Source organism: Dryobates pubescens, chromosome 5 (assembly GCF_014839835.1).
Source record: "Dryobates pubescens isolate bDryPub1 chromosome 5, bDryPub1.pri, whole genome shotgun sequence".
Classification (NCBI taxonomy): Eukaryota; Metazoa; Chordata; class Aves; order Piciformes; family Picidae; genus Dryobates; species Dryobates pubescens.
Genome location: NC_071616.1, coordinates 20,155,426 through 20,181,866, shown reverse-complemented (window position 1 = coordinate 20,181,866; position 26,441 = coordinate 20,155,426). Strand labels below are relative to the sequence as shown.

Below are 26,441 nucleotides of genomic sequence, written 5' to 3'. Positions count from 1 at the left end.
TCAATTTTTACAATCTATTTTCTCACAAAGAGATTTCACTCAGCAACAAATTGTTGGATGCCTATAAGATAAAAGGTACATGCTGAGTAAAAAAGGTTACAGCTGCTTCAAAAAGGAGAAAAATCTTGACCTAATGCTCCACACAAACCAGTTAAAAGTCTCATGATAACACTTCATAATTGCAAAGCACCCTGTTTCCTATAATTTTAAAGTGTTTTGAAAATTGTTGAGCATTTAAACTGGTAACTCTCTGAAAAAGTTATGTTTTACCACACATTTTTTTCAGACAAGAAATTGTATGGACTAAAAAACCCTACAGATCATAGGGATCATACAGATCTCACATAGTCATCTGCTTTTCTTCTGAACACCATCCATGCTGTGTGACTAATGCGTGCTTGAGTTTCTCATTGCGGTGCTCTTAACTTCACAAACTGAAAATTAAAGATGGACACTCATGGTTTAGCTTCCCCTTGTGTCTACTTGGCCTCTGAAATGCCCAGTAAGAAGCTAGATGTTCTAAGCATTGTCCTTTACCATAATATGTTTGGAACACCACATCAGCACAGATACTGTATCATTTTTCTAGGTGCTGCTATCATCCTGCCAAGAAACGGATGGGTTGCACAAGAATTTGCATACCTCTGCTGACATGGGAACATGCCTAACCAAACTCCAGATCATCTCCAAATATATCTACCCTAGAAAATGGAGCATGATGCAGACATCCCTGAATGAAAAAACCTTCCTGAGCTGGTACAACCACATTGCTCAGTCAAATGCTGCAGAGATAATGCTTTAGGTTTGAAGACATCACCGCTGTTTTGTAACTCACAGTGCTCACGTGTTAATGCTCACTGATGCTGCTTGCACTGCCTTCTCCTACAGCCATGTGTCACACCAATATTGTTACATCACTTCTGTTGCCAAATCTGGTCTGGCCAACAGCATCTCCAGGCCCTCCATGTCATCTTCAGTTACATGGATACATTCTTCCATGAGACCTTCTGAGGGCAGGAGATGGCCTACCTCAAACCAACAAATTAACCAAGTGACAGTGATAGAAAATTGTCAGTTTCCTGGCTCACAAATTTGGGAAAATCATCTAGAATAGAATAGAATAGAATAGAATAGAATAGAATAGAATAGAATAGAATAGAATAGAATAGAATAGAATAGAATAGAATAGACCAGGTTGGAAAAGACCTTTGAGATCATTGAGTCCAACCTATCACCCAACACCATCTAATCAACTAAACCATGGCACCAAGTTCCTCATCATGTCCATTCCAATGGCCAATCACTCTTTCTGTGAAGAATTTCTTCCTAGCATCCAGCTTAAGCCTCCCCTGGCACAGCTTGTGACTGTGTCCTCTTGTTCTGGTGCTGGTTGCCTGGGAGAAGAGACCAATCCCCGCTTGGCTACAACCTCCCTTCAGGCTGCTGTAGACAGCAATAATGTCTCCTCTGAGCCTCCTCTTCTCCAGGCTTTAGACTTTTTGCTATTAATTGTCAGCAATTTCTACCTAAAGGCTCTCAACAAAGAATTTCCATGTTCAAGGTAACTTTAAGGACTTGAACACTACAGATGTGAGCACCTGCTAGACTTCAATCATCAGCTGAGCAAATGTGGGTCATAAGACACTTAGGCCTTCATCTTTTTCTATGATATCCTAAAACACATGGTATCTGTGACTGCATTGGAAAACTGAAATTACATATAAAATTACATAGGAAAAAACCCCAACCAAACAAAAAATCTGCATGCCATTATTTAGAGGACAGAACAGGTGTACTAGTTTCCTGTAATAACAATATTGTGAGCATAATTATAATAAAGGTGGTTTAGATGACAGCAAAAAAAAAAAAAAAAAGAAAAGGCAACAAATAATTACCTCCAGTAGGTCATTTTGTTCTTTAGTAATTTTTTCTAATTTCTTCAGTTCTCTCAAGAGTTGTCTTGCTCTTTGGAAGACTGAGAAAGGTTGCATTTTCACCCCAGGCAGCTGAAGTGCTTCTTCGTAGGACTGTATATTAACAATGGTCTCTTGCATGGGACCAATATGGTCAAGTATAACCTATTAGGATACAGGAGAGATGATAGATGTAATGCTGAGCTGAAAGAAAAATCAACACTGAAAGTTCATAATGCTGTCATGATGTGCAAAAGTTCTCTTTGGTGAGTTTCCTGTTTAAGAATGAAACTACTAAGAGAAAATCCATGGTGAAGTTGTCTAAAGTAAGAGGAAAATACAACTTACATTTCCATTTTTCCTTTTTCTGCATATACATATGTGAATTTTGCACAGAGCCAAAAAAGGGTCACGTTCAGAACTGTCACTGTTTATCAAACATGTCATTTCAAAATAGTGCACCTTTGGCAGTAAAGAACTTAAAAAGAAGCTGGTGCAAACGTTTGATGTCACACTAGCCAACTTGGATTTTTCTCTTTTTTTTGTGTGTGCTGCAAACCAGCCATGAAATGTCCTACATTAAAGCCAGCCATTTTATGATGGTCCTATGAATTGTCTTATCGATACAGCTGAGATGATGAACCAGGCTGAAAGCCAGGAGAAGCCTCTGAAGATGGCTTTCCTGACAAGGAAAAGATATAATGCTTTGCTTTAATTCACTCACGCAGAGAGAGGAAAATCATTTGGTCAAGGTATCTCTGCAGTGAAGTCCCTGTATGTTGGAATGGTTTTAGGGTAAGTCCTTTCAGTCTATATTTCCAGAAACATCTGAGAAATTTTGCCTTAATTTTTAGAAAAATAGAGCCATATTTTCAGACTTCCATATTACTTGCTGTTTGATGCTAAGTAGAGTGATATGTTGGAAGTGTCCCTGAAGGTCTGGTTATAAACTTTCCAAAAATGGAGATGTTTGAAAACAGCAGCTATGACTGACAATGTGTAATTAAGTTCCACATTTGAGTTTTCTATGGGCCTGTCAGTTGTGCTTTAATTTCATGTATTTCATTGAAAGCATGATTGTGCTTCTTGAAAGGATCTCCCAACAGTCTCAAACTTAGGGTTTACACTCGACAGTTGTCTTGGAACATGCAAACTGGATTCCTTTCAAATGAAAGCGAAAGCAGGTGGTACTCTCCAGAAGAGCCTCTGAAGACACCAAACTATTAATGGATGTCTCTTCTACAGGATGCCTCTTCTACAGCCCTGAAGATACATTCCACACAGGTATCAGGTCCTCTACACCAACTGTTTTGCCCTACCAACATGCTCCTGCTAGTATTCCATGACTTGCTACTGCAGAAACATGCAGCTGAAATCATGACAAAAGAAAACATTCAATCTTTGATTTGAGACTTAGAATTTGTGCAATACTAACTTTCCAAAGTCATACTAAAAAGTTGTTCATGGTAGTTTGCTGTCACAAAACAGCCATATGCTTGTGAAAGTATATTTACACTAGTTTATGCACAAATATAGAGCAAAAGGTCTATACAGAGTTTTCACAGACCTGTCCCTGTTTAAGCTGGTCTTTAGGAGAAAATTCTAACAGATCTTCTGATGACAGGATTGTCTTCATTTTAGCAATGTCCTTCTCAAGCACTTTCATATGAGATTCAATGGCATCCAATTCCTAGATTTTGGGAAGAAAGAGAATATTTATAGAAAATACAAATACCAGAGCCAGATTGCATTTTTGCCTTTCATTTACATTTAAAAAGAAACACTGAAAAATACTTGGAATCTATGCAAGTTATGTTAATGGATGCTACCAATGAAATGGCTAGTTATTACAGATTATGCTGCATCATAACTTCACAGAATCACATAATGTTAGGGGGTTGGAAGGGACCTTGAAAATTATATAGTCCAACCCCCCTGGCCAGAGCAGAATCACCCAGAGTAGGTCACACAGAAATGCATCTAGGTGGGTTTTGACTGCCTCCAGAGAAGGAGACTCCACAAACTCTGTAGGTGGCCTGTTCCTGTGTTCTGTTACCCTTACAGTGGAGTTTTTCCTTATGTTCATGTGGAACCTCCTATGCTCCAACTTGCAGTCGTTGCCCCTTCTGGAGGTATTAAATATCTAGGGTCACCTGGACTATTTTAGACCCTAAATATTCTTGAAAAATCACATTATACAGTAGTGACAAGACACTTCCAATGGTGACAGTTATCAGTGTAGGAAAACTACACTGTTGTACCTATCTAATGTTAGACGGAAAATGGATCCACATACATACATTACAGCTGCTTGTGAGCTCTTATGGAGATGGAGTCACAGAATAAATTAGGTTGAAGAGATCTGGGGAGGTCTCTTGTGACCATTAGAGTAAGTAGTTTGGGGCTTGATCCTGTTACAATTAAGGTATCTCCTGAGATGGGGATTTTACCCCAGCTTTGTGCCCCTGACCTAGTGTTTGGCTAATCTCAATCAAAAAATAAAAAATAAAAAAATAAAATCCTTCCTGCATTTCTGTTCCTAAACATGGAGTTTGTCAATACTCCCAAAGTGCTTAATTATATATCAGACACTTTTTGATGGTTTGTTTCCAAACAATTTCCTCACTTGGCACATCTACTGCAACAAACGCACCTTTTCTTCGGTGCAGGCAATATAAGCTGTATTTTGTAATGCATAAAAGGCACTTAGAGATCAAACTTACATGAGCTACATGCTGGATCTGTGGAAGAACCTCTGCTATCTCATGCTGTAAGGTTGCTACTTGTTCACCTATTTCATTTAGCTGCTGCATTATACTGTCTGTTTCAAAGACTGGTGTTAACTCCTCCAGCTCCAAGTAAACACTGTGTAGAAGATTTTGTTTTTGCTCTGAATCTTCTAAAGCCATCTGGAGACAAAATAAGAGTGTAGTGTGAGCCATCAATGGTGAACATTAAAATCTCACAGAGATTACAACCAGAAAGAATCAGTTTCAATTTCCTGTATGTCATTAACCGTTTTACATATTCCCAAAAGCTTAGGTCAGACTAAAACACTTCACTACAGGAACTGAGCTGCTGAATCCTGTGGGGAGAACACTGAGACCAATGCCATGATTTTAATGGAATATATTAGATAAAATAAGGCCATATGAGCATGACAAAAGCCATGAAGAGGAACATTTCAAACTCAGAGAAAGATCTCACCCCCAAAAAATGTATGACATCCTAGAGAAGATTTCTCTCTGGCTTCTGTGCCATGATCAGGCTGACTCCCAAGTAAATGAAAAAAAAAGAAGGCATGTCAGCCAGAAACATGAAAAGAGTGCCCACCTGGCCTGCAGATGGTAGGTGTTAACAAAATACTTCAGAAAATATCTGGCCACTTGTGCACGATGGGAAGATTCTTCCCATCTCCTGCAGCTAACTAGATGAGCTTTTGGGTTAATGACAGCAGATACCTTTGTGAGGAACCACGAGGGTTGCAAAAAAATGCATGCTGAAGGAAAGGACTCAAAGCTATTTCCAAATCTAGTAGTTTCCCAGCCCAGAACACACAAAACACTCTAAACCACAAACGCAGGAGACAATAAGCTTTTGGAATTATGAAATTATTCATGTCAGTAAGACTTAAGAATGCAAAGTTGTCTCTGTACAGAGCATCCAGTTTTAACAGGACCATATATCTGCATTAGCACTCACATGAAGGTCATCAGTATGTCGGCGTAAGCTTTTTGCAGAGTCATTTTCAATATCTGCTCTTAGCAAGCAGTTGGTGTTTTCTATCCAAGCTTTAACATTCTTCAAGAGTTCATCATACTCTTCCATCTTGTTGGCAGCCTAGGAAATGACAGGATTTTACAAAATGGCACAAATGCATTTCTATTCACTGTATAGGATAAACACATCTATGGATAAGATTACAAGAAAAACAGCTAACCCCCATCAACCATGGTGCAGGACAGGTCCTTCAGGGTAGCAGCTGGAAGTGATGTTTGCCACTCCAGAAACTCATAACCACAATAAGCAAACACACCTAGAGCAGGCTTTTGACTCTTCAATAATTTGAAAGACTTTGATGACATTTACTGCAAAGACAATTTTTTTCTTAATAGGAAGTGACATCAGGAAAAGATTTGACATTTGCACCTACCTTGTTTAAAATGGCAGTCCGGCGCTCGGCGAGTTGCGAGACTTCTTGGTACTGCTGACGGGGGGTCACTAAGATGTCCATTAACTCCTGTGCATGGCAGGAGTCCTGCTCTACCATGTCATGCACTTCTGCATCCAGTTCGTTGAGTTTGTAATGCCAAAGATCCAGCATATCCCAGACTTGCTGCGTGTAGAAAAAGGGTAAATTAAATGTAAGGTCAGGCTCAAAGATAACAGCAGAGTTATTTGTTCTTCGCATGGGGCATGTGGAGTTGCAAAGATTTAAGAACTGATAAAACAAGAACAGAACACTCTGCATCTACCAGAGTGATTCAGGGTTGAAAAACAATGTGTATTTTCCTCAGAGAAAGAACTGGTAAAATATTCACCAGCTAAATGCTTACTTGCAAATCTCAATTACAGACATGAAATGGAGAGCCACTTTATGTTCCTGCTAAACCAGGCTCTGTAGAAACAACCAAAAATCTTTTAACACCCACAAAAGTTTTTTGGCATGATTACCTTTTGAACTTCTTTGGCTTTTGCAATGTTTTCACTCCTCTGTTGTAACATCTTTTCAATAGCTTGAAGGCCATTATTAATAGTTTCTGCTTTCCTTTTCAGCACGTACTGAGGAGAGCTCTGCAAAATTTCCAAGTTAACCTGTCAGAGTAAAAGAGAAAATGATAGGGGAGGTTACAAAGATCTGTTTGTTTCTGTGCACCACCTCACCAAAAACAGTCAAACTCTTTTTATGCTGATCTTTCCAATTAACTCAGAAACACAGGAATGGAATTAAATTTGCAGGAAGAAGTGTTAGCGTGAGCAGGTTCAACATTCACGTGTTGTTTAATAATTTCTTCTCACTTAAAAATGACTGGTCAAGAAAGGCAATCCCTGAATAAACAATAAGAGACTGTAACTCCCCGGGGTGCTTCACTTGGGCTGCCCCTTTCTAACGTGTAACAGAGGCTAATCATGCTGCATTGTAGAAAGGGCCACATTTAAATTCATGCTGTAAGAAGCCTAGATTAGCATCTTTACGTCTCAGATGACAGCTATTACTTCCATGTAAGAAATAAAGAATATGGAAGTGCCTCAATATATAGTGAATTTCTGAATATGATAATAAATATAATGTAATTCTAAATATAAATTTAGAGATTTACTAAAGGCTCTGAGTGCCATAGAGTACAAATAATTTTATTCTGCAGAACTCCAGAGAAAGGAAAAACTGGTACACTGAAGAGCCTGATTTTATATGTAAGGAGAAAAACTCTTAAGTAAGTTGAAGCTGAGTAATTCCCTGAGCACAGAACTGAGCAACACAGTAACATACCAAGCTACTATGGACTGGATGAAGTGCAGGGCCCTTGTGCACATCCCTAGGATTTATAGGCCATATGCACATTGCACAGCTTTATGCTGTATTGGTGCAAAAATTTTCTAGTTTAGTGGTTATTCTGGTTTGAAACTCCTTAAACTGAAACAATCCTTTCTGTGGGAAGAGGAATTAAAATAGTTATGTAGTCAAAAAAATACTTATCCACTTTCATGTCCTAACTGTGTTAACATTATTATTTCTTAATTGCAGCATGTGCTATCAGACCAATATAATAATAGTAATGAATGACAAGGTACTGTCTTGATAAAACTGCATTAATCAAAGTAAATATGCAGTGAAATGAGCAACACTGCTCCTCTGAAATACTCATGCTTATACAAAAAATCTATACAAAAAAAGCTATGAAGTCCAGTTTATACTTAGTGGCTAAGACTCCTTGGAAAAAATAACTCAAGACTGTAATTGCTGAACACTACAATATTATTACTATCCTAGAGTATACCAAACATGAAAAATTATTGATGTTTACAGTACTAGCTTCCAAAACAGAAGAGAGCCCGTGTACGAATAATGTGACACAGTGATGAGAAAGCAGACCAAGCATCTCTCAGCATCTGCCAATGCTCTGGTAATTAGTGAGGAAGCATTTTAACTTCAAGACTTCTTTCTGGGATTAATGTGTTATATTTTACATGTAAAATGCATGCAAAGGCATTTTTTTAGTTTTATTTAATTTTTTTTTTCAGGTTAGCAGATTCAAAAGACAGCAGAATGTCATTGAAATAATGACAAGTTAATTTAACATGTTAGTATCTCCTGGTATGCAACTAAACCAATCTCCATTTCCACTACAATTTATTTTGTTTCCTAAATTCATTTTGAAAAATGCCAAGATAGTTTATATTGTTTTCCACTAGCCATATGTAAAAAGCAAGCAGTATGTAGTTTCCAGGGCCTGTTCTTTCACTGTAACATATAAAAAGTGTGTTGGGATAATATTTTACCTCTGTAAATGAAACAAACAAACAAACAAAATCATACCAAAACAATGAAACAAAGAAAAAACTCCAAACAAACAAACAAAAGACCCCAGCAAACTTCCCTCCTCTATTCCCTACCCGGTGGTTGGTCCTAAAAGGATGGGTTCCATTTTGAAGCAGAAACTACGAAGCTAACCAAATCAAAACAAGTAAGCTATAAATGAATATGTCTCAAAATACTTAATGCAGCATAAAATGAATTATTTGACTGACAATAACAAATAGCTGGAATTCAAAATAGTTTTGTTAAACCATCAAATTAACTGAGATTTAGCATTTTAAATCAGCACTAAACATTATTATTTCTGAAATAAGAGAAACTAATTTTTTTATCTTTTGAGAAGTAATAGAAACTAATTAATAACAATGATGATTATTATGCCAGGCTATAAACTGACCCCAAACTCACACTGTTACTCCATCTTCCTTTAATTTTGCTTTTCATTAACTGTTTATGCCCACTATAGATAGAAAGCACTGTGAAAACCCAGGACAATTTTTTTTTTAGTTATTTAAATCCCCTGCCTGATTTTAAAGGAACGCAGCGACGTCCCAAGGGGCAGTATAAGGAACCATACTGTGATACCCTACCATGTCTGCAAATTAGATTTGAAAAATCCATTTCTGAAGTCCTCTTTTAATGAATGTTTTGAAAATACTTCCTTGGTTAAGCTATACAAACTTCCCAATGAATTTTGATGACTAGTTCAGTTTAAGAATCAGAATGGAGAGAAGACAGGATCCATATCATATGCAACACTATATTGCTAGTAGTTCTACCATGTCTTCTTTTAGAAGAAAAGAAAAATACTATATTCACAGTGCTTACTGTAAGGGTATTATAAAAGGAGACAGTTAACATGAGGAATCTTTCCTCAGGCATGCACTTTCACCAAGAGGAAAATGCACATGCAAATAATCAATGTATCAAGCTGAAATTTACAGTTACAACATGCGTCAAATATTGCTGTACTTGTTTATACATTATAAAAAGGTAAACATGCAAATTACAGCAACAGTTACCTTGTCTTCCAGGTCTTGCAATACTTTCTTGCAGTCCTCCAGCTGTGCTTCAATCTCTGCAGGAACTATTGTATACATTTCAGAATACTTGATGCGGAGCTTCTCCATTATATCCTTTAGATTTTGACTTTCTTTACCAATCACTCGCTGAACCTCCTACAAAATTAAGCATAACTTCAGCAATTGTTCTCAATTTTTACTGAGTGCATATGTGTACATATACATAGGTACACACACACACACATACTGTGCTTTAAATCTCTTAACACAATTGTGATTTGGAAAAGTATCTTTTGTGATACCAAACCAAATTTAACTACTTCACTCGTTTAATCAAATGGTACTTTTCAATCTGTAAGAAATGAACTTGATACTACTCAGTGGCAGTCAACTGACACACTAATGTTTATCGACAGGTATAGCCATGTAAGCATTTGAAGGGCTCCTATGATTCAATGTTAACCTTGGTGCTCTCGCTCTTGCCAAAAGTGCATTTTCTCTTTGAAAGACGTTTTAATAGCCAACGTTCATTCCTTCATTATTATAAACCACACAAAGACCACAAAAAGCAACAGGTTTCAAGCTGAAGTGTCTGCTTTCAGGCAATTACGCAGAGCAGCACAGCAGGCTCCTTTCAAAACAGTAGTTTCCAGTTCTGCACGAAGAATGTAGGTTTTATGAGAGAAAAGAAACTTGAACAACTGTCTGCAGCCTGTGGCCTAGAAATAAAATCCGATCTAAGTCTTGCAGAAAGAATGAAGAAACTCATTTGTTTTGAAGGTTTTCTAGAATTTCAAGTTGGAAAGTTCTGTTTGTTGGCTTTATGGTTCCTTTTCCCAATGCTCAGCTGTTTGAGAAAATCAAATGTTATCTCAAGTTATTGGGGAAAATGATCTGAAGTGCTTCCCATGCAATAAAATATTAATTAATTAATTAACATTCTTTTATTTTTCTATCGGGGTAATGGTAATCAATTAACTCCTTGTCTTCACTTGGGAATCTTTTCCCTCACAGAAATATAGTGCACAGACAAATTTATGTAAGAGTCTGAAATGTATTTATTGCCTGTCACCCCACGACAACTGGGTCTGATGTTAAAAACCTCAAAGCCATGAAACAGCTGTGTGGCTCATTCTACTACAGAGAAGGCTGTTGTTATCAAATGACCCAATTAAGACTGTGCCAACATTTACAGGAGTTTATGGATTTCCTGACTTGAATACGAAAGAATCAGTTACAACATTAGTCTCCAAAACAAAGCATGTCTCTGCAAACTGGTTTCTCACGGATTATTTAGCTGGAAAGCAGGTGTCTGTCAAAACTGTCTCAGTGTTTTTCACAGGGGACTTGATGATACCCCTTCCCATTTGCCTATTCATCTATATTGGCAAATTAAAACATTGCCACCTGACTAACCTAGATTTGTCATCTGGAAGGGAAATAGGCATTTCCATTCAATAAATGCAATGGAGCCCTGAATAATGCTCTAGGTGTTACAGAAATAATGTTTTCCTTAAAGCAGAGAGGAAATTAAGATTTTGGCTTACTGGGGTTTGCATTAGGTAAGGAATTTTTCAATCCTTCCAGATGAATCTTCTCAAAAGGAACAGGCCTGCTGTGAAGTACTGCTACAAAGACCTCTGATGGGATTGCTGCTAACTTTTGCTTGCGCTGTTCGCTATCAGGAACAGGAACATTGTGTAAACTCACTTCTGGGTGAGTTTTAGGTGCTCTGAGTAGCAGAGTTTGAATGTGAGGTAAAAGAGCAGACCTGCAGTGGCAACATTTTCTCTTAGATACAAAGAGTTCAATAAATGAGCAGACCCACCTCAAAATTCCAATTCTATATAATTTTCAACAGAAAAGCCGCCCTTTCAGAAAAATCCATAAGGTTTCACCAAACACTGACTGATAGGTTTTCAAAACTTCTTTAAGATGCTGTAAACGTTTCTCCCTTGTGCTAATCCACAGGAGCTTATATCTGCCACTATGGTCTTTCACGACTGTACATTTCCTAGCTCTTTGCCAGCTTCAAGCATTGACCCCAAAAAAGAAAAGATGTGGTGGGGATCCCCCGCTAGTTTTTATATAAGACTTCGCAAAGAGCACAAATAGATAATAGCCTTTAGTGGGCTTGAATAAATATCTTTTAACTATAGGACTGTTGCTGTTGTTGTTGCTTCAAGATTTTAAAATTCAGATAATTATATAAATCACAGTAAGTCTAAATTGAAACTAATATTATTAAAATAATAAGTAAATAAACCCACATTCAGGAAGTGTTAGGAATTACACTATTTCATAAAGCCCAGAATTCAAAGAAAGATAACAAATATACTGAAATGGTAGAAATGTGTAGACTGGATTGCTGCAGAGTCCTGGCTGCTGCTGGTGGACTCTGATCACAATTTAATTTATAAATAATTTTTCCAAGGTTAACTTCCTGATATGTGATGTAAAATTCAGAGCATCTGAAGTTGCCCTGGCTAGGTATGTAGCAGGGGAAAAGGAATAGGATGTACACAAAGGAGCCTTTCCTAAAAGGCATGCAACTGGCTGTCAGTCTCTCTGCAATCTGGAAAGGCTTCCGTGACTACTAACTGGAGCACAGAGAGGGAGAGGAATACAAACAAAGGACATGGTAGAGGCAGTCATATTCTGTAGAGACAGAATCATTCTTTTGAAGTCAATAAGCATAAGCACACACTTTGACACTAATTTTACTTAGACCAAGCACAAGACCCAGCATAAAAAAGAACATATTCCAAATGTCCCCACACAACAATAGAGCTGTTACCAACCTCCAGTTGTCCAGCCTTTCCAGTGGTATCTTGTAATAACACAGATGCAGCATTCTGTAATGTATTTGCCACGGTACTAATTTCTTCAGTGATCTTGTTCCTCTCTTCAATCTCAGCTCGTACAGAATCTTTATGTTCTTGAGTCTTTTCATACAACCTGTGAAAAATTTCCAGCAAGTGTTAGATTCTACATTAAGTGGGAATAATCAAAGGGCATGCTTAATAGAGATATTTCAAAATACATTACACAGTCACAGAAGGGTATGGGTTGGAAGGGACCTTCAGAGATCATTTAATCCAATCCCAACCCTGCCACAGAAGGATCACCTAGATCAGGCCACACAGGAACACGTCCAGGCAGGTTTTGAAAGACTTCAGAGAAGGAGAATCCACAACCTCTCTGAGTAGCCTGGTCCAGTGCTCAATCACCCTGACAGTAAGGAAGTTTTTCCTCATGTTGAGGCAGACTGGAGCTCAGGTTCTCAGAGTCTGAAAACACTATCAGGACAACAGACATTCACAAAGATTTCCATGCCAAAAAGCAGGCATGAAGAAGAAGTAATACAATTACAGACTTGCAAAAAATATTTGAGGCAAATTTTAAACAGTGGCACTCTGTAAAGCCAAAGTTATGTTGTTGCAAAAAGCACAAGGTCTGATTTTCCTAAGAGTGAAAGATAAGGCCAGGCTCAGGTCTTCGCCCCAATTCCTAACCCCTAATATCCATGCTGACAGCAAAAGGGTTAGATGAAGCTTTGGTCTAACTGAGAAGGCCATTCACTATCATTTAAAATGCTTTATAGATTTCATATATTCTTTAATAACCAATAAAACACTGTGCTTATAAGTAGTGCTATGTCATAACTTCCACAGAAATTTCACACCACTTACTTTTTACAGCGATCCTGCATTGTCTTTATCTCACATAAGGCTGGAAGGACAGCTTCTGCCTCAGGACTTTCAGATGTATTCAAGATGTTTCTTACTCGGTGAAGAAGTAAGAGTAGAAGGAGCTGTTGCTGGTTGATATTTTCCTCCAATGAGCTCGCAAACTCTAGTGATTCTATCAGTTCCTCTGTGGTGGCTTTTTCTTTCTCTTTAAGATTTTCTGGCTGCTCTTCCTGGAGCTTATCAAGAATTATTGTTTCTCGTTCCAGCTAAGTAAACAGTAGGTCAGAGCATGAGATAAAGGGCTTTTTTATTCCATCACCTTAAGCTACATTATTCATTTACTCAAACACATGACTAACTGCTGGGAATTACATAGCCAGAGAACTTGAACCTCTCTGAAATGTACCAAAACATTTGGGTTTCCTCTAACAAAGCACCACACACAGAGTCATTCTGGGTTCAGAGAATTTGTATTGTAAATATCACCATAATTTGTGACTCCAGGTTCAAGAAGGGCTGAGGATAACTCTCAGGTGGGAAATTATATTTTACAATGATCTCAGCCCATTATATGACATTTTACTGAGGGCCTCATTCCTACTACATTCCCCAAAACTTAACAGTTTGCAGATCAACTCACCTCTTCACTGATGAATTTCCATTCTTGCTTTAGTTCTTCACAGTTAATTTCCAGCTCTTTTGCTGCCTCAAGCAACCTCAGCCAGTTTTCCCACAGTGCTGTTACAGTCCTGCCCAGTGCCCTGTCACTTCTCCTGCATAATCTCATCAGCTCCCCAGAAACCTGTCTGAGCTTCACAAGATCATCTTCAGCTGAGTTGATGTTGGAGACTAAAGTCTTACAGGAAAAATAAACAAGTAAATAGATAATACAGTCAAAAGTGTTAATGAAGCCTTCAGTACCATGATTAGAATCCTCTAATAAAATGGAAATCACTCCACTGAGCTGGTTAAATACCACTGTAATGAGAGAATTCTGTTGACTAAGACTGTGGAGAAAGACAGGGTAGTAAATAAAACAAAGCAAAAAGAACAGCATGCCCAGGCAATTATGTAGTTCTTACTTCTCTCTGGTTACTTGGAAGTGAAATGAGGAGTTACAGATACATAGTATTATGAGCACTAAAAGTGAACACGGCATAGCAGAGGTCTGGAGGGGAGGCAGAAATGCTCTGATTTTTGGTTCTGAGGGAAAACAGCTGCAGTGTTAGAAATCTGATCGGTCCTGTTCCTGCAAAGAAGCAATAAGGCATTGGAACAGAAATGCAACACTATCCTAAGCACAGATAATGTTTAATTTCTACAGTGATAAGATGTGTTCATTTCACATGACCTATTATAATCTGGTATTTTTATAGATATATAAATACATTCTGTGGTTTTATATATACATAAATACAAGATAATTAATTTAACTCCTTTCTGCTATGGTATCATATGGTGTACATATGATGTTCATCACAGTTTTGCATGAACTTTCCAAACTCATTAGAGCCTTTCTTACCTTGCTTTCTTCTAAGTGCTCCAAAGCTTCCTTATAAGACATTGGTATTTGAGACGAATACTGGCTAAGCATCTTTGCCAGTTTGTTAAGATTATCACACACCTTATCTTTGGTTTTTGTATAGCTTTTGTATTTTTCAAAATACCTGTTGGAAACAAGTAACAGACCAATTAAATTTTTTTGTAGTTGTAGTTGCTCCTCTCTCCAAACATAATGCCCACCCTCAGCCAACCCTCATATGTACTTTTTGGGCTAGAATAAAAACTGTGCATTATAAATTGGTAGCAATATGTGTACTGTCTGGTAATTTTCCCTCCCTTAGAATCACATCTGGGAATTACAGAAAGGCCTACAGTTCTTTCTGCTGAATTGCCTGGTTCCATCAGAAGAGAAACACTGCATTTATTGTCAGTCAAATTTCTCATAATAAGGAACATGACCTAGGAAGATCTCTTAAACCTACCTCTGTTCATCAGCTTCTTTCCTTTCAGCCTTCTCCCTTAATGCCAGACTCTTATTGACTAGTTCCGTTAGATTATTTTCCAGACATGCTTTGTCTTCTGGTGTCACTAGAATTTTCAGCTTGGAGTACAGGTTTTCTATGTCAGCCTTTGAAGAGTTGAACTCTTCTTGTTTCCATCGTGGGGTTTGACAGACCTCCTCTGAGATAGCAGGCTCTGCTGCAGCAGACTGGGCTTGTGCTTCACAGTCCTCAAGGAACTTCACAGTCTTCTGAACAGCCTCAGTATAAAGCTCACTGGTCTTACATGCCTCCTCCAGAGCACTCTGAAAGTGTTAAAAGGACAAAGGAACTATCAAGAAAAATTGCTGTGCTCCTCTGGATCACCAGATGGTCTTCCCAGAATTTCATACCTGCCTGTCTTTGAGACCAGTGTCCCAAAACTGACCTGAGGATGTGAGGTAGGACATACAGCAAATGCACTCTAGTATCTAGGTAGTCACAGAACAGTGCTATAACCTATGGATTGATTGCCCTCAACCATAAGAAGAGAAGTTATGACAGTACTGGAAGAGTCCAGAGATAAGGGCGGCAGGACACAAAAGCCACAAGATGCCTTATGTACACGGCAGCACATGTCCTGTTCAGACAGGGAAATCCCACATGTTGATGCTTTATTCTGTTCCAGGGGATATCTCCACCACAACTTGCCAAAGTGCTTCTCTTTAAATTCTCTTCTTGTATGCATTTGCATACACACAGAATGATGTGTGACTTTGCCAGCTCTTAGACACCTACAGGGCAGAGAAACTTTGGCATTGTGCTTCCTACACAATACCCAAGCAGTGAAGATGAAGCACAATAAACCCAGAAATCTCTCATCAGAACTGTAAGTCCACCAGGGACACTGAGTCCCTCCCTCTGGTTATCAGCTGCTACCTCATATTTTTCTCATTTATATCTCTTGGGCAGTCAGGACTCAGATCTTCTTCTTGACTAGAGTATAATTTCAGAATCTTTCTGCTATGATGGTTACCATTTGTCTGGTTTTTGACATATATTTATTCACCAACTCCTTCTCTCTGCATTAACTGCCCTTTAGATTAAGCAGTCCTTTTCCATCCATGAAGTCTACCTCCAGCTCAATGACATTCCTCAGCTAAACTTCCTACTTAATATCAGCTTATCAGGTTGAGCAAATTCAGTTTCATTAACTGCTATCAACATTCCGCAGTCCTCTAAAAGCTTCTAGTCCATTTTGTGTGGACCCTTCTGATAAAAGCATGCAGGTTTGGGTGGATCCTCCAGCAGTGCTTTACCAATGCCTTAGAGACTGGATCCCAGTTGCCTTTCCTTTGCTCATTCTTCCTGAAGCCTGACACATTGGTTTGACCTATGCTTTACTCCCCTTCACTTTCAGCGAGTGTTTTCATCAAAACAGAAACAAGGAACATCTTGTCATTGTCACTACTGAAAACATTAAAGTCAGTCCTAAGAATAATCTCAGGACGACAGCACACAGCTCCTCTTCAGCTCAGTATTTCAGCATTTTCCTTCCTCCCCTTTACCTTTCTTTTCTTGTGCTAATCCCCACCGTTTGATTACAATAAAAGTGAATACAAAAAACTCCTTTGTATCCTTAGTTTCTTATCCTTATTCCTATCATATCTGCCAAAGCAGAGATGATATTGAGCCAATTCGGTTACTAAAATAAAAGGAGGCTGTAAGTTATGAAATGTAAGTGCTACAGCCACAAAATCTAATTATTGAGAAAAGACATATGGTCATACCTTACTTTTATTGAATATACTTACAACACGAGAAGCCACATCTCTTTTCAGTTGAATCTCATGATCTTGCAGTGCCTCTAATTTTGTTTCTATACCAGTAGCAAGAGATTTTTCTTCTTGGTTTTCCCTTTCTTTTTCCATTATACATTTAATAGCAGAAAACTTTGTTTCCATCATATTCTGAATTGCTTCCCATCGTATCTTTTCATACTGCATATTTTTCATCCCTACCAGAAGTGGCTGCTGGAGCTCTAATTGAATATACTTTATGATGTGGAATATTTGATCTACTTCACTCTGGGCATCTGCCTTGCTTACACACTGGAGACCAGAGAGCAAGTCTTGAAGAAACTGACTCAACTCCTTAACATCCTTCTCCAGGCTCTTTATTTCTTTCCTCTTTGATTTTTTGAATGATGTATCAAAGATCTTGTTTTTGTTTATTTGATTTGCTAAGTCCTGGGTTAAGTGCGAGATTTGTTGAACTGTCTGAAACAGAATCTGTGCTGATAAAAGGTTCTCAGCAGGAGAAGACCTAGAGCTATCTTTAAGGATGTTAGCTTCTTTTCTTGCATTGGATGTCACAGTCTGGATTTCATCTAGCAATGCTTCAATCTTGCAGCGTTCCCTAACAATGTTATCAAAGTGTATTATCTTCCCTTTAATTTTATTCTTAATTTCTAAAAATTTAGTTTTCAGCTCATCCAGCTGAAGTGAGTCCCATTTTAGACCTGCACATTCAAAGATTTCTTTGTACTTCATCATTTGTGACAAATTGGACTGAAAAGCTAATACTTTTTCTTCAGGTGCTTTGCATTTACCCTTCACTTCCTGCTTGGCACCTAATTTATCTTCTTTCAGGTTCATTTCGCTATATTCTAAATCATTAAGATCCTTCTGCAATGAAGTGATTCCTTCATCAAACTCTTTGTAGAGAGCTATCTTTTTTCCTACTTCATGAAGTTTACTCTGAATTTGTCTCTGTGTTTTCCTTGCTCTGTTCTTCAGACTTCTTAACTGATCAGTCAAAAATAACTGTTCACACAGGCTCAGTTCCCCAGCTGTCACCTGACTTTCTTTACAGTGGGATGAGATAAGCCCTTCTATTTCTTGTATATCCTTCAAAATCTCCTTTAAAATGGCTTGTTGATCAATTAATTCTGAATGTGAACTGGTTTGGTTCATGTTGGGCCTGGCAAGCATCTCAGCATTTTGAAGCTGACAGTGAAGTTTTTCTATTTCTGCAGTAAGTCTTTGCCTCTCCTCCAGTTGGAGCTCTAGGTGCTGTAATCTTTGAGCTGATTTTAAAACAAGAGCTTTGTATGAATTTTGCAGCGCTTGTAGAAGGAAGGTCAGATCAGAGACCTCCTCTGCCTTCAAGCTTGGAATGATGTGCTGGAGCCCATGATCCAGTGACACGATCACAGGCTCTCTGCTTAGAATTTCTGTGTTCATAAGATGACAACTTCCGATCTGTGATTTAACATCACTGGGGAAAAGTGCTGCTTTCTGATCCAGAGAGGACAGTGAATCTTTGACCCATGAAATATTTTCCTTCAGCCTCTTCATCATTTCATGTTTCAAGAGAGCAGGACCAGTGATCTGAGCATCCTCTTGATGAGTTTGTTGTACTAACAGTGCATCCAATTTGCTCTGCAAATCAAGTATAGAGTTCTCCAAAGCTACCTTCTCTTGGTCACTCCAAATTCTTTTCATCTGTAGTTCAATCCTTCTTTTTAATAGAGAAAGACCATGCTTAATGTCCTGTAGCTCTGTGGTCCAAAGTATAGGGTACTTGGCTTTTTCTGCAGGTGAGGAATAGAACTCTGCTTGTAAATGATGTTCCTGTATCAGTCTCTGAATATCTCGTGCTTTATTCATAAGCAGGTTAAATTCATTGATTTCGGCCACAACTTGATCATGTTTCTTTTGCACTGCTTGTTCCATGTGTTGCCACCATTGCTCCAGTTGCCTCATTTGGCTTTCAGTTAACACTTTATCCATACATGTTAAATGCTGAGATAAACTTTCTTGCTGAGCTTTCAATTGGTTTAAGACATCTCTTTCTTTTCGTAAGGACTCTATGCATGCCTTAATTTTCTCAAGAAGAGCTGTGCTGTTCATAGGACCCCTGCCAAAAATAGGAGTAACATTAAAGGAAAAAAAATGGCAATTACCCTAAAACATGGACTAAATACATTTTAAAAAGTTCACTGTTTAAAAGACTGGATTCACTCACTTTATTCACTTCATCACAAGTATCTCTCAATGTTCTTTCAAAAAAATTTGCTAACTGCCACAGCAGTGTCATTATTTCCTGCTTATCTGTACAGCATTAATTACTTCTAGATATCTCTGCAAAAAAGGTACATTCTAATATATATTCTCTAAAACAGCAGTATATGCACTAATATGGAATGTGTCATTTCCTACAGGAATGCAGCCTGCCTTTGAAGTTACAACAGATAAAACTGTAAAAATCAAGAATAGCATTAGGTCATCTGTAAGGGGACTGACATTTTATGCTAACCTAGTCACAAAAAAACCTTTCAAAACTCAAATTTGTTCAAGATTAATTTGAAGGTATTTATCTACTCATCTCTTATTTCCATGAGTATTTTGAAGTTCCTACTTAAAATATATTTAGCAGATAGATTTTCATTCAATTTTTCCACTCTGATGTAAATTCATAATTTAAAAATTAAATATTTTCAAATTATTGTGATGCATTACAGCAACTGAGAGGCTCATCTCATGTTTTGAAGGTTAAGTCATAAAAGGTACTAAGAATTTTGTGAGCATTGGCTAACTCCTGAATTGCTACTGTAGCCTTACTTAATGCCACAGAATTCTCCCTATCAGACAAGGTTAATCTTCAGAGTAATAAGATAGATATTTCACTCAGAAAAAAACCAACAACAATCTAGAACTGCTGAGTCCTTAAAGAAAAGGAAATGTTTACATTGTCATATTTTTGCAAAAAACATTTTAATATAGTTTTTATATAGGTGTTTGGAATAGCAACCATTTGTTTGTTTTGCCTAAAAATAAAGAGTAAATGTTGCTAAAGGAGAGCAGGGATCCACCAGAACTGCTTTTGATTAAGGATGTTTAAACTTGCTGAGACTTGCTACATAACATTATGGAAATGGATAAAATATACCATTATTGTCTGAGTATTATTGAAATGTGGCACATAATTCACCATATTTGTTCTACGACCTATTAAGAAACACCCTCAACTATACTTACATTTTTATGTTATCTTTTTCTGTTGACAGATTTTTCATTGAGGACTGTGCAGCAGAAAGGTTTTTCTGGTACTCATTAATGAAACAGCACTGTTGTTGCTTCACTGCCTTAACAGCATCTAGCTCCTGAAGCAGCCTGTCCCAGCAGGACACCACAGGCTCTGGGGGTTGCAGCTCTGCTCTGGTGGATCCTGTTGCACTGGAAATTGCTTCTTGACTATGACACAAAGATTTTGCTTTCCATGATTCCAGTTCAACTTGTAAATTCTACAATGGAGCCCAAAACAGAGAGGAGATTAAAAGAGGATCTTGCAACACTTTACAGCTTTCAACACAAGATACATTTAAACACTGACACATCTACAAACATATGCTTGCTCATTCACATGCAAAGGAGCACACATGCCTGTGCACATCACTGAAGTGCAAGTGCAGTCATAGCTATTTACTACTGCACTCCAGAAGAGCAGTTCAAAATGAGGTGTTTGCATGGACATTCTTGCATTAAGACAGTGTTTGTAGATTACCTGGTAGACAAACTGACTAATCACGCGGTCAAACTTCAGATAAGAGTATAAGCAATAATTTTGTTTTGCTCAAGTGAATCATAGTTCCATAAGCATAACAATGAGGAAAGGCTTTGCAATTTCCATACCTCTAGCTCTTTTAGTTGTTCATTTATAAGCACAATATCCAGTTCAGCCACTTCATTTTTCAGCTCATTGACCTTCTGTTCCTCTTCAAAATAATCAGTATTTACTTGCACTCCAGGAAATAGTTCCTTCGGGACAACCACTTCTGCACTTGTGTCCTATAATGGAAAACAGGATTCTTGTTTCTGAAGGTCCTGAACAAAAAAGTTTCTAACTGCAACACTTTGCTTCACACATTTAAGCCATGCCTAAATTATGCTATGGTTTCCCCCACAGCTGCTATTTACCGAGTGTACACACAGCCAGGTGTACTAGGACGCAGAGGCTGAAACATCCATCACTGTCCTCCATCTCCACAGTCACCCTGGCTTGTCAGCACTGCTCACATAGGTAAGAAATCTTTGCCTATTAGGTTTGAAATTCTGATATCCCTACCTTCAAAGAACATTCTCCATATACCCCTTCTACTACTGATAAATTCAAAGGTCTGTCCTTTCTTCTCCCCCTCTTCCTTTCACATTCATCAATGTTTAACTTCTTCTCACATCTTCATTCCTCCTGCTCAGCATCTGCATTAATATACTGCTGTGTCCTTCACCAGAACCATCCCTTCACAACTCCATCACAAAGTAGCTTGGCTGTGACAGAAATCCTGGTTGCTACTGCCACAAGGGCTATCTGAAACCAGGGGTTAAGACAAGAGTGTTAGGAAACCATATCTCCATCTGGGTGGAGAGCAAGGGAATGGGGAACTCCAGAGACAGCCCTTGACACTGCCTTTGATGTCCACAATAGCAGAAGGACAAATCACTTGGGATTTGGCCAGATTCAACAGCGCATCAGGTAAACTGATGTTGCTGCTCAAGTGGATGCTCTTAGCCAGCTCCAGTTCAGATGCAAAATACAGTCTTCTAAAGCACCTTCAGCTACAGCAGACAACAAAATATATGAAATATCAAAAGGTTACTGGGTCACAGGGCGATACCTTTGTTGCTATATTTCCCTTCCCCAGTATTTGTCTCCATCTCATATAAACCGAGATCTGTTCCATGCACAGACTTTTGAGTGAACACACACAAATACACAGAGGTGACTACAGTGAAAGCTTCTCCATGGTGCCAACATATAAAATGAGCAATGATTAAAAAATTCACCTTTGATAAACTTACTTGTAGTGCTACCTCACATATTGTTTTGGTAGGAAGAAGACAGCTTATCCCTGCAGCCATATCACTTGCAAACTGTCACTGTCATCTGTCTCTTTATGAGTGAACAAAACATACCTGCCTCCAAGTTTGGAAAGCACATAGCACATTGCACACATTATCAGAAAATAATAATTCTATTTATTTGACCTCTTTTGGCTATTTGTAGTCAAAGCTGAAGAGGACCACTCATGAAACAGTCAGAGAGCTTTTTCATTTCTCTCTGTACATATCTATAATGGCTGTATCAATTCAGGCATAAGATTTCATCTGAAGAGACTTTGGAGTGCAATAGAACTGAGCTAAGCAAAAAATCTCAGCTAAGCTATCAGACAGTGAGAAAGAAATCCACTCCACCAGACTGAAATAGACATGCATCGAAACACACAGAAAAGTAAGTGTCCCAACACTAAGAAAAAAACAGTCAGGATTGCTGTGTACACGTTTTGCTTGTTTGTATGATGTTCTTAATGTGCATCTGTAGCAGTTTGGGCTGGGTGCCCTCTGCTATGTTTGTACGAGGTGTACTTCCTGTGTTCAAAAGTCCAGCCCAGTGGGTGGACACAGGAAACTAGGTATCTCATACCATAATTCCCTGTGCCACTATAAAATCTCAGCGGGGGTCCTGGCACCACTTCTTTCTTTTGTTGCCGTCACCCCGTAACTTGGGGGAGGTTTCTCCCCAGCCTGGGGCCTAGCTAGGCCCAAGGCCGGGGGGATGGGCAGTCTCAGATCTGGCCAGCTGAGACTAGCCTAGCAGTGGAGTCAGGGAGGGTGGGGAAGAAGGAGCCCTGGGGGTCTTGGGTGTACCCTCAGGTGGGGATGGGATGTTTCTGGGTATGCTTTGGGATTTCTTTTGTCACTGCACTTCTGGCTCTCTGTAAACATTCACCGCTTTCTATTTAAACTTTCCGTCACTTTTGCAATCCGTTTGTCTGAGTCATTATTCTTGCCCGTGGTGGGGAGGGGGTCTGCCTCAACCTATCACAGCATCACAGCACTGTCTCTCTGGATACACAGTGTCTATCACCCTACATGATAGTTTTAATGTTTCCCATAGTTTTTCAGTCCATCAGAAGAGGGTGGACGATATAAGAAGGGAAGAGAATAGCAGTTTCTAACCAGCAACTGTCCTCCAGGTAGAAGCCAGGGTTTCCCTGCTGGACTGCTCACAGTGCAGACCTGTGGGAAATTGCCAAACATGCCCGTGGCTTCAGGGTAGGGTATAACTCACAACTGAAATCCTTTTCTAACCATCCTCAGGATATCAGCAGAACCTGCTTTGCCTTCCTTCTGCAAGCTCCAAATCAGTTGAACACAGCATTAAGCAATGTTAGTTTTATGGTTAGACTCCATGATCTAATAGGTCTTTTCCAACCTAGATGATTCTGTGATGACTGTGTTGCTCTTTAAATGCTTTTCAATGCCATCTAGCATAGTCTTCCCCATAACTTTTTCAGGAACTGAGGTTAGACTAAACAGTTCTGTAATTTCCTAGGCCTCCCTTGAATCTCTCTTGTAAATTCAAATAGCATTGGCTAGTCATCAGGGATGTCCCCAGACACCCAAGACCTTTGGGAAGTTTTGTTGGGACTTTCAGATAGCCCAAATGTGCAAGTTCCAGGTATGACCTGTAAATGAATAGGCCAGCTGTGGACCTGCCTACAGATTTAACTGTACAGCTTGAGTCCTACCTTCAATTTAAGAATGTGATGACCAAGGATCAGCAGTTATGGGACACTTGTGATAAAAACCCCTTACTCATAAAGCACAGTAATATATCTTGTCATTAATTAATCTTGAATTCATGCTCTTTATTTATTTTTGTAAGCCAAATCACCCTTGGATTTCGATTTTCTTGTCTGCCCTTCTTATGATAGCAAAGACTATCACAACTAACTACAGTAACATGGAAAGAAGTTGTATTGATTAACAATTATTATATTTAGTGTTTCTCTTTAAAGTGATTGTGATGGCTCTGAAAAAAAATATTATTAAAACCCCCATAATATTACCCTTTTGAACAGATCCACTGAAACATACAATGTGGCTAGCACTTTGGACAGAGTTCAAAACTGCCATGGACATGAAGCAGAGCTATACACAATGGTCTTGGTTTTGATGAAACAACAATTTCCTCTTTTTTTAGAGCAGAACTTCAGATTAAGTCCATGTGGAAACAAAAAAAAAATAAAAATCAGTGACTGGCAAGTTTAGCTTGAAATTAGAGAATGTGAGTTACCTCATGTGCAGAAACTGGGAGGTTAGATTCCAGACCATCTCTCTCAGCTGCCACAGACTTCAGGATTTGAGTCTTTTCACACATGCTTTGTTGAACCTGCTCCACATCTTCTCTACATGACTCATTCTTGACAGCACTAGGGTTGTCCTTTTGATTCAAGAAAAAGAAACAAGTAATCAGAAAGCCCTAATCAAACCTGCTGAGTAGTAATTACAGTGCTTGAAATGACAAAGTTATGAAGCCCATAATTATAGGCAGATGAGGAAAACCACAATTACATCTCATAATTTATTGTGGGCAAGGTTATGGCAAAGGAAACCATTCAGAATCAGCAATGCCATAATTCTGTTACAAAGTTTTAGAAAACTTGCAGATTGCAGTTGTTCTTCCTCTGATCTACACTATTCATGTTTCGTTATTCTAAGCATGGACCTTGAACTGTGAATCCCTGAATGCGTGTTTAAAAAGTTTTAGCTTTTTCCTGGTGCTCTCCAATCCTGTACTTGTGTTGTAGACAAGGTGTCTGTGGTTAAACTCCCAGCCAATTACAAGGCAGAATATTCCCATGAGCAGCCTGAGGATTTGCTGTATGTACATGCTGAGGTATTTGCTGACTGTAACTTCTACCTGAGTTATTATCTGGCAGCAGATAAATTAAACCAGCCACCTACACAAAATAAGTAATGGCAAATTCTTACAGGATGACCATGGTGGAGAGCACAGCACTGGGGACTTACCTGTGATGCATGGATATCTGAGCTAATGGCTGCAAGTCAAACAGGATTATGTACTGAAAGTAGCCCACCTACAACAAACAAATGTACCCCAATTCTCAGCAAGCTCAAGAGTGCACGCTGTGCTCCACCTTCTGAAGCATCCAGCACCTCATGCAGTTTGCTGAAAATGAAGGTCTGAGTCTGGCTCTATCTTCTCTATAACACCCTTTCTGGGAGAGCATGACAGCAACAAGACCACTCTTAGCCTTTTCATCTCCAACAAGAACTTTGCCTCTTACCACTCACTGGGGCTCCAGTTCCTAACCACTGCTCTAGTTTGTTAAAATTTCCCTGGTACCAGGGTGCACCAAACAGGACACAGCATTTCACATGCAGCCTCATGCATGCAACGCAAACATGCAAATTAGAAATCTAAATACATGAGGCTCAAGCAAAATGTCAGTATCTGAGCAAAATGGTAATTAAACTTCACAATGCATCCTGGTGACCTGGAATGCAATGTCCTCAGCAAGCCACTAAAGAAAATAAAAATTATCTCCATATTAAATGTACAGGAAAGGATTCAGAGGGCTAATGTATACTAAGTGTACAGCACATCAGACAAAAATAGGTCAGTGTAACTTGAGGTGTTTATTACTTATTTAGTAGTAGTATCATCCCCGCTGCAACCAAATTGCATACATATACCCTCAAATTCAATCACTTCTGTGTAATCTCATGTCTAGTTACCTGTGCTGGATGAGTTTCATTTCTTGTTTCTTCATCTTCAGTATCAACACCATCTTGATGCTTTCCCAGTTCTACTTCACCGCCCTGTACCACATTGTCCAGAGCATCCTCTCGGACCCTATCATGTTTATCCATACCTGGGCTCTCTTTACCAGCCTCCTCCTGATTTGAGAAACACAAATTGTTTATAATCAGTAAAAGTCACAGTCCAGAAATCTAAGTTTACTGGGGAACATCACATTCCACAAGCTCTCTACTCGATCTTCAATTTAGCTTAATGAATGAAGGAAAAGGCTGAGGTAACCTAAACCCTGTGTCTCTTGAAAATGCCTGCTCAGATCAGTTTGCTATATCAGGACTTCAATCACTATGAAACAGTTTCAGGACAAGCCAAACAGGAGTAAGTGCTCACATGATTTTTAACACTGTCATAGAAGTTTCTGCTTAGATTTCTGGCAACTCTAACTACTGATTTTGAGCCTTCTTCAGAAATCCATTCTGGTACTATGGCAGCCATCTCTCCCAGCTACTGCTGTCATCCAATGGTCAGACCAATGAGGGCATTCTCCCCGTTGTCCCCTCAGCTCATTTACAGCCTGAATGTCCTGATGTTCCCTAAACATCAGCAGTTCCAGGCTAGTTATCTCTCATTACCTACCTTGTGCATGCAGGTGTCCAAACCTGTTG

The 26,441-nt window shown here is 38.8% G+C and overlaps 1 protein-coding gene across 1 annotated transcript in view; it reads right to left on the bottom strand.

Annotated features, from left to right (window-relative positions):
• The window catches only part of SYNE2 (spectrin repeat containing nuclear envelope protein 2), a 188,276-nt gene that overhangs the window by 90,061 nt on the left and 71,774 nt on the right, over window positions 1–26,441 (bottom strand). Inside the window, exons 46-63 of the mRNA XM_054161733.1 lie at window positions 25,755–25,916; window positions 24,289–24,435; window positions 23,324–23,339; window positions 20,844–20,983; window positions 20,190–20,455; window positions 16,962–19,068; window positions 15,151–15,473; window positions 14,688–14,832; window positions 13,806–14,021; window positions 13,166–13,431; window positions 12,275–12,431; window positions 9,474–9,629; window positions 6,588–6,728; window positions 6,067–6,249; window positions 5,616–5,753; window positions 4,637–4,822; window positions 3,481–3,603; window positions 1,896–2,078 (exon numbers count right to left, since the gene is read on the bottom strand). Coding sequence (XP_054017708.1) covers window positions 1,896–2,078; window positions 3,481–3,603; window positions 4,637–4,822; window positions 5,616–5,753; window positions 6,067–6,249; window positions 6,588–6,728; window positions 9,474–9,629; window positions 12,275–12,431; window positions 13,166–13,431; window positions 13,806–14,021; window positions 14,688–14,832; window positions 15,151–15,473; window positions 16,962–19,068; window positions 20,190–20,455; window positions 20,844–20,983; window positions 23,324–23,339; window positions 24,289–24,435; window positions 25,755–25,916 — 5,055 coding nt within the window. The remainder of the gene's footprint in view (window positions 1–1,895; window positions 2,079–3,480; window positions 3,604–4,636; window positions 4,823–5,615; window positions 5,754–6,066; window positions 6,250–6,587; window positions 6,729–9,473; window positions 9,630–12,274; window positions 12,432–13,165; window positions 13,432–13,805; window positions 14,022–14,687; window positions 14,833–15,150; window positions 15,474–16,961; window positions 19,069–20,189; window positions 20,456–20,843; window positions 20,984–23,323; window positions 23,340–24,288; window positions 24,436–25,754; window positions 25,917–26,441) is intronic.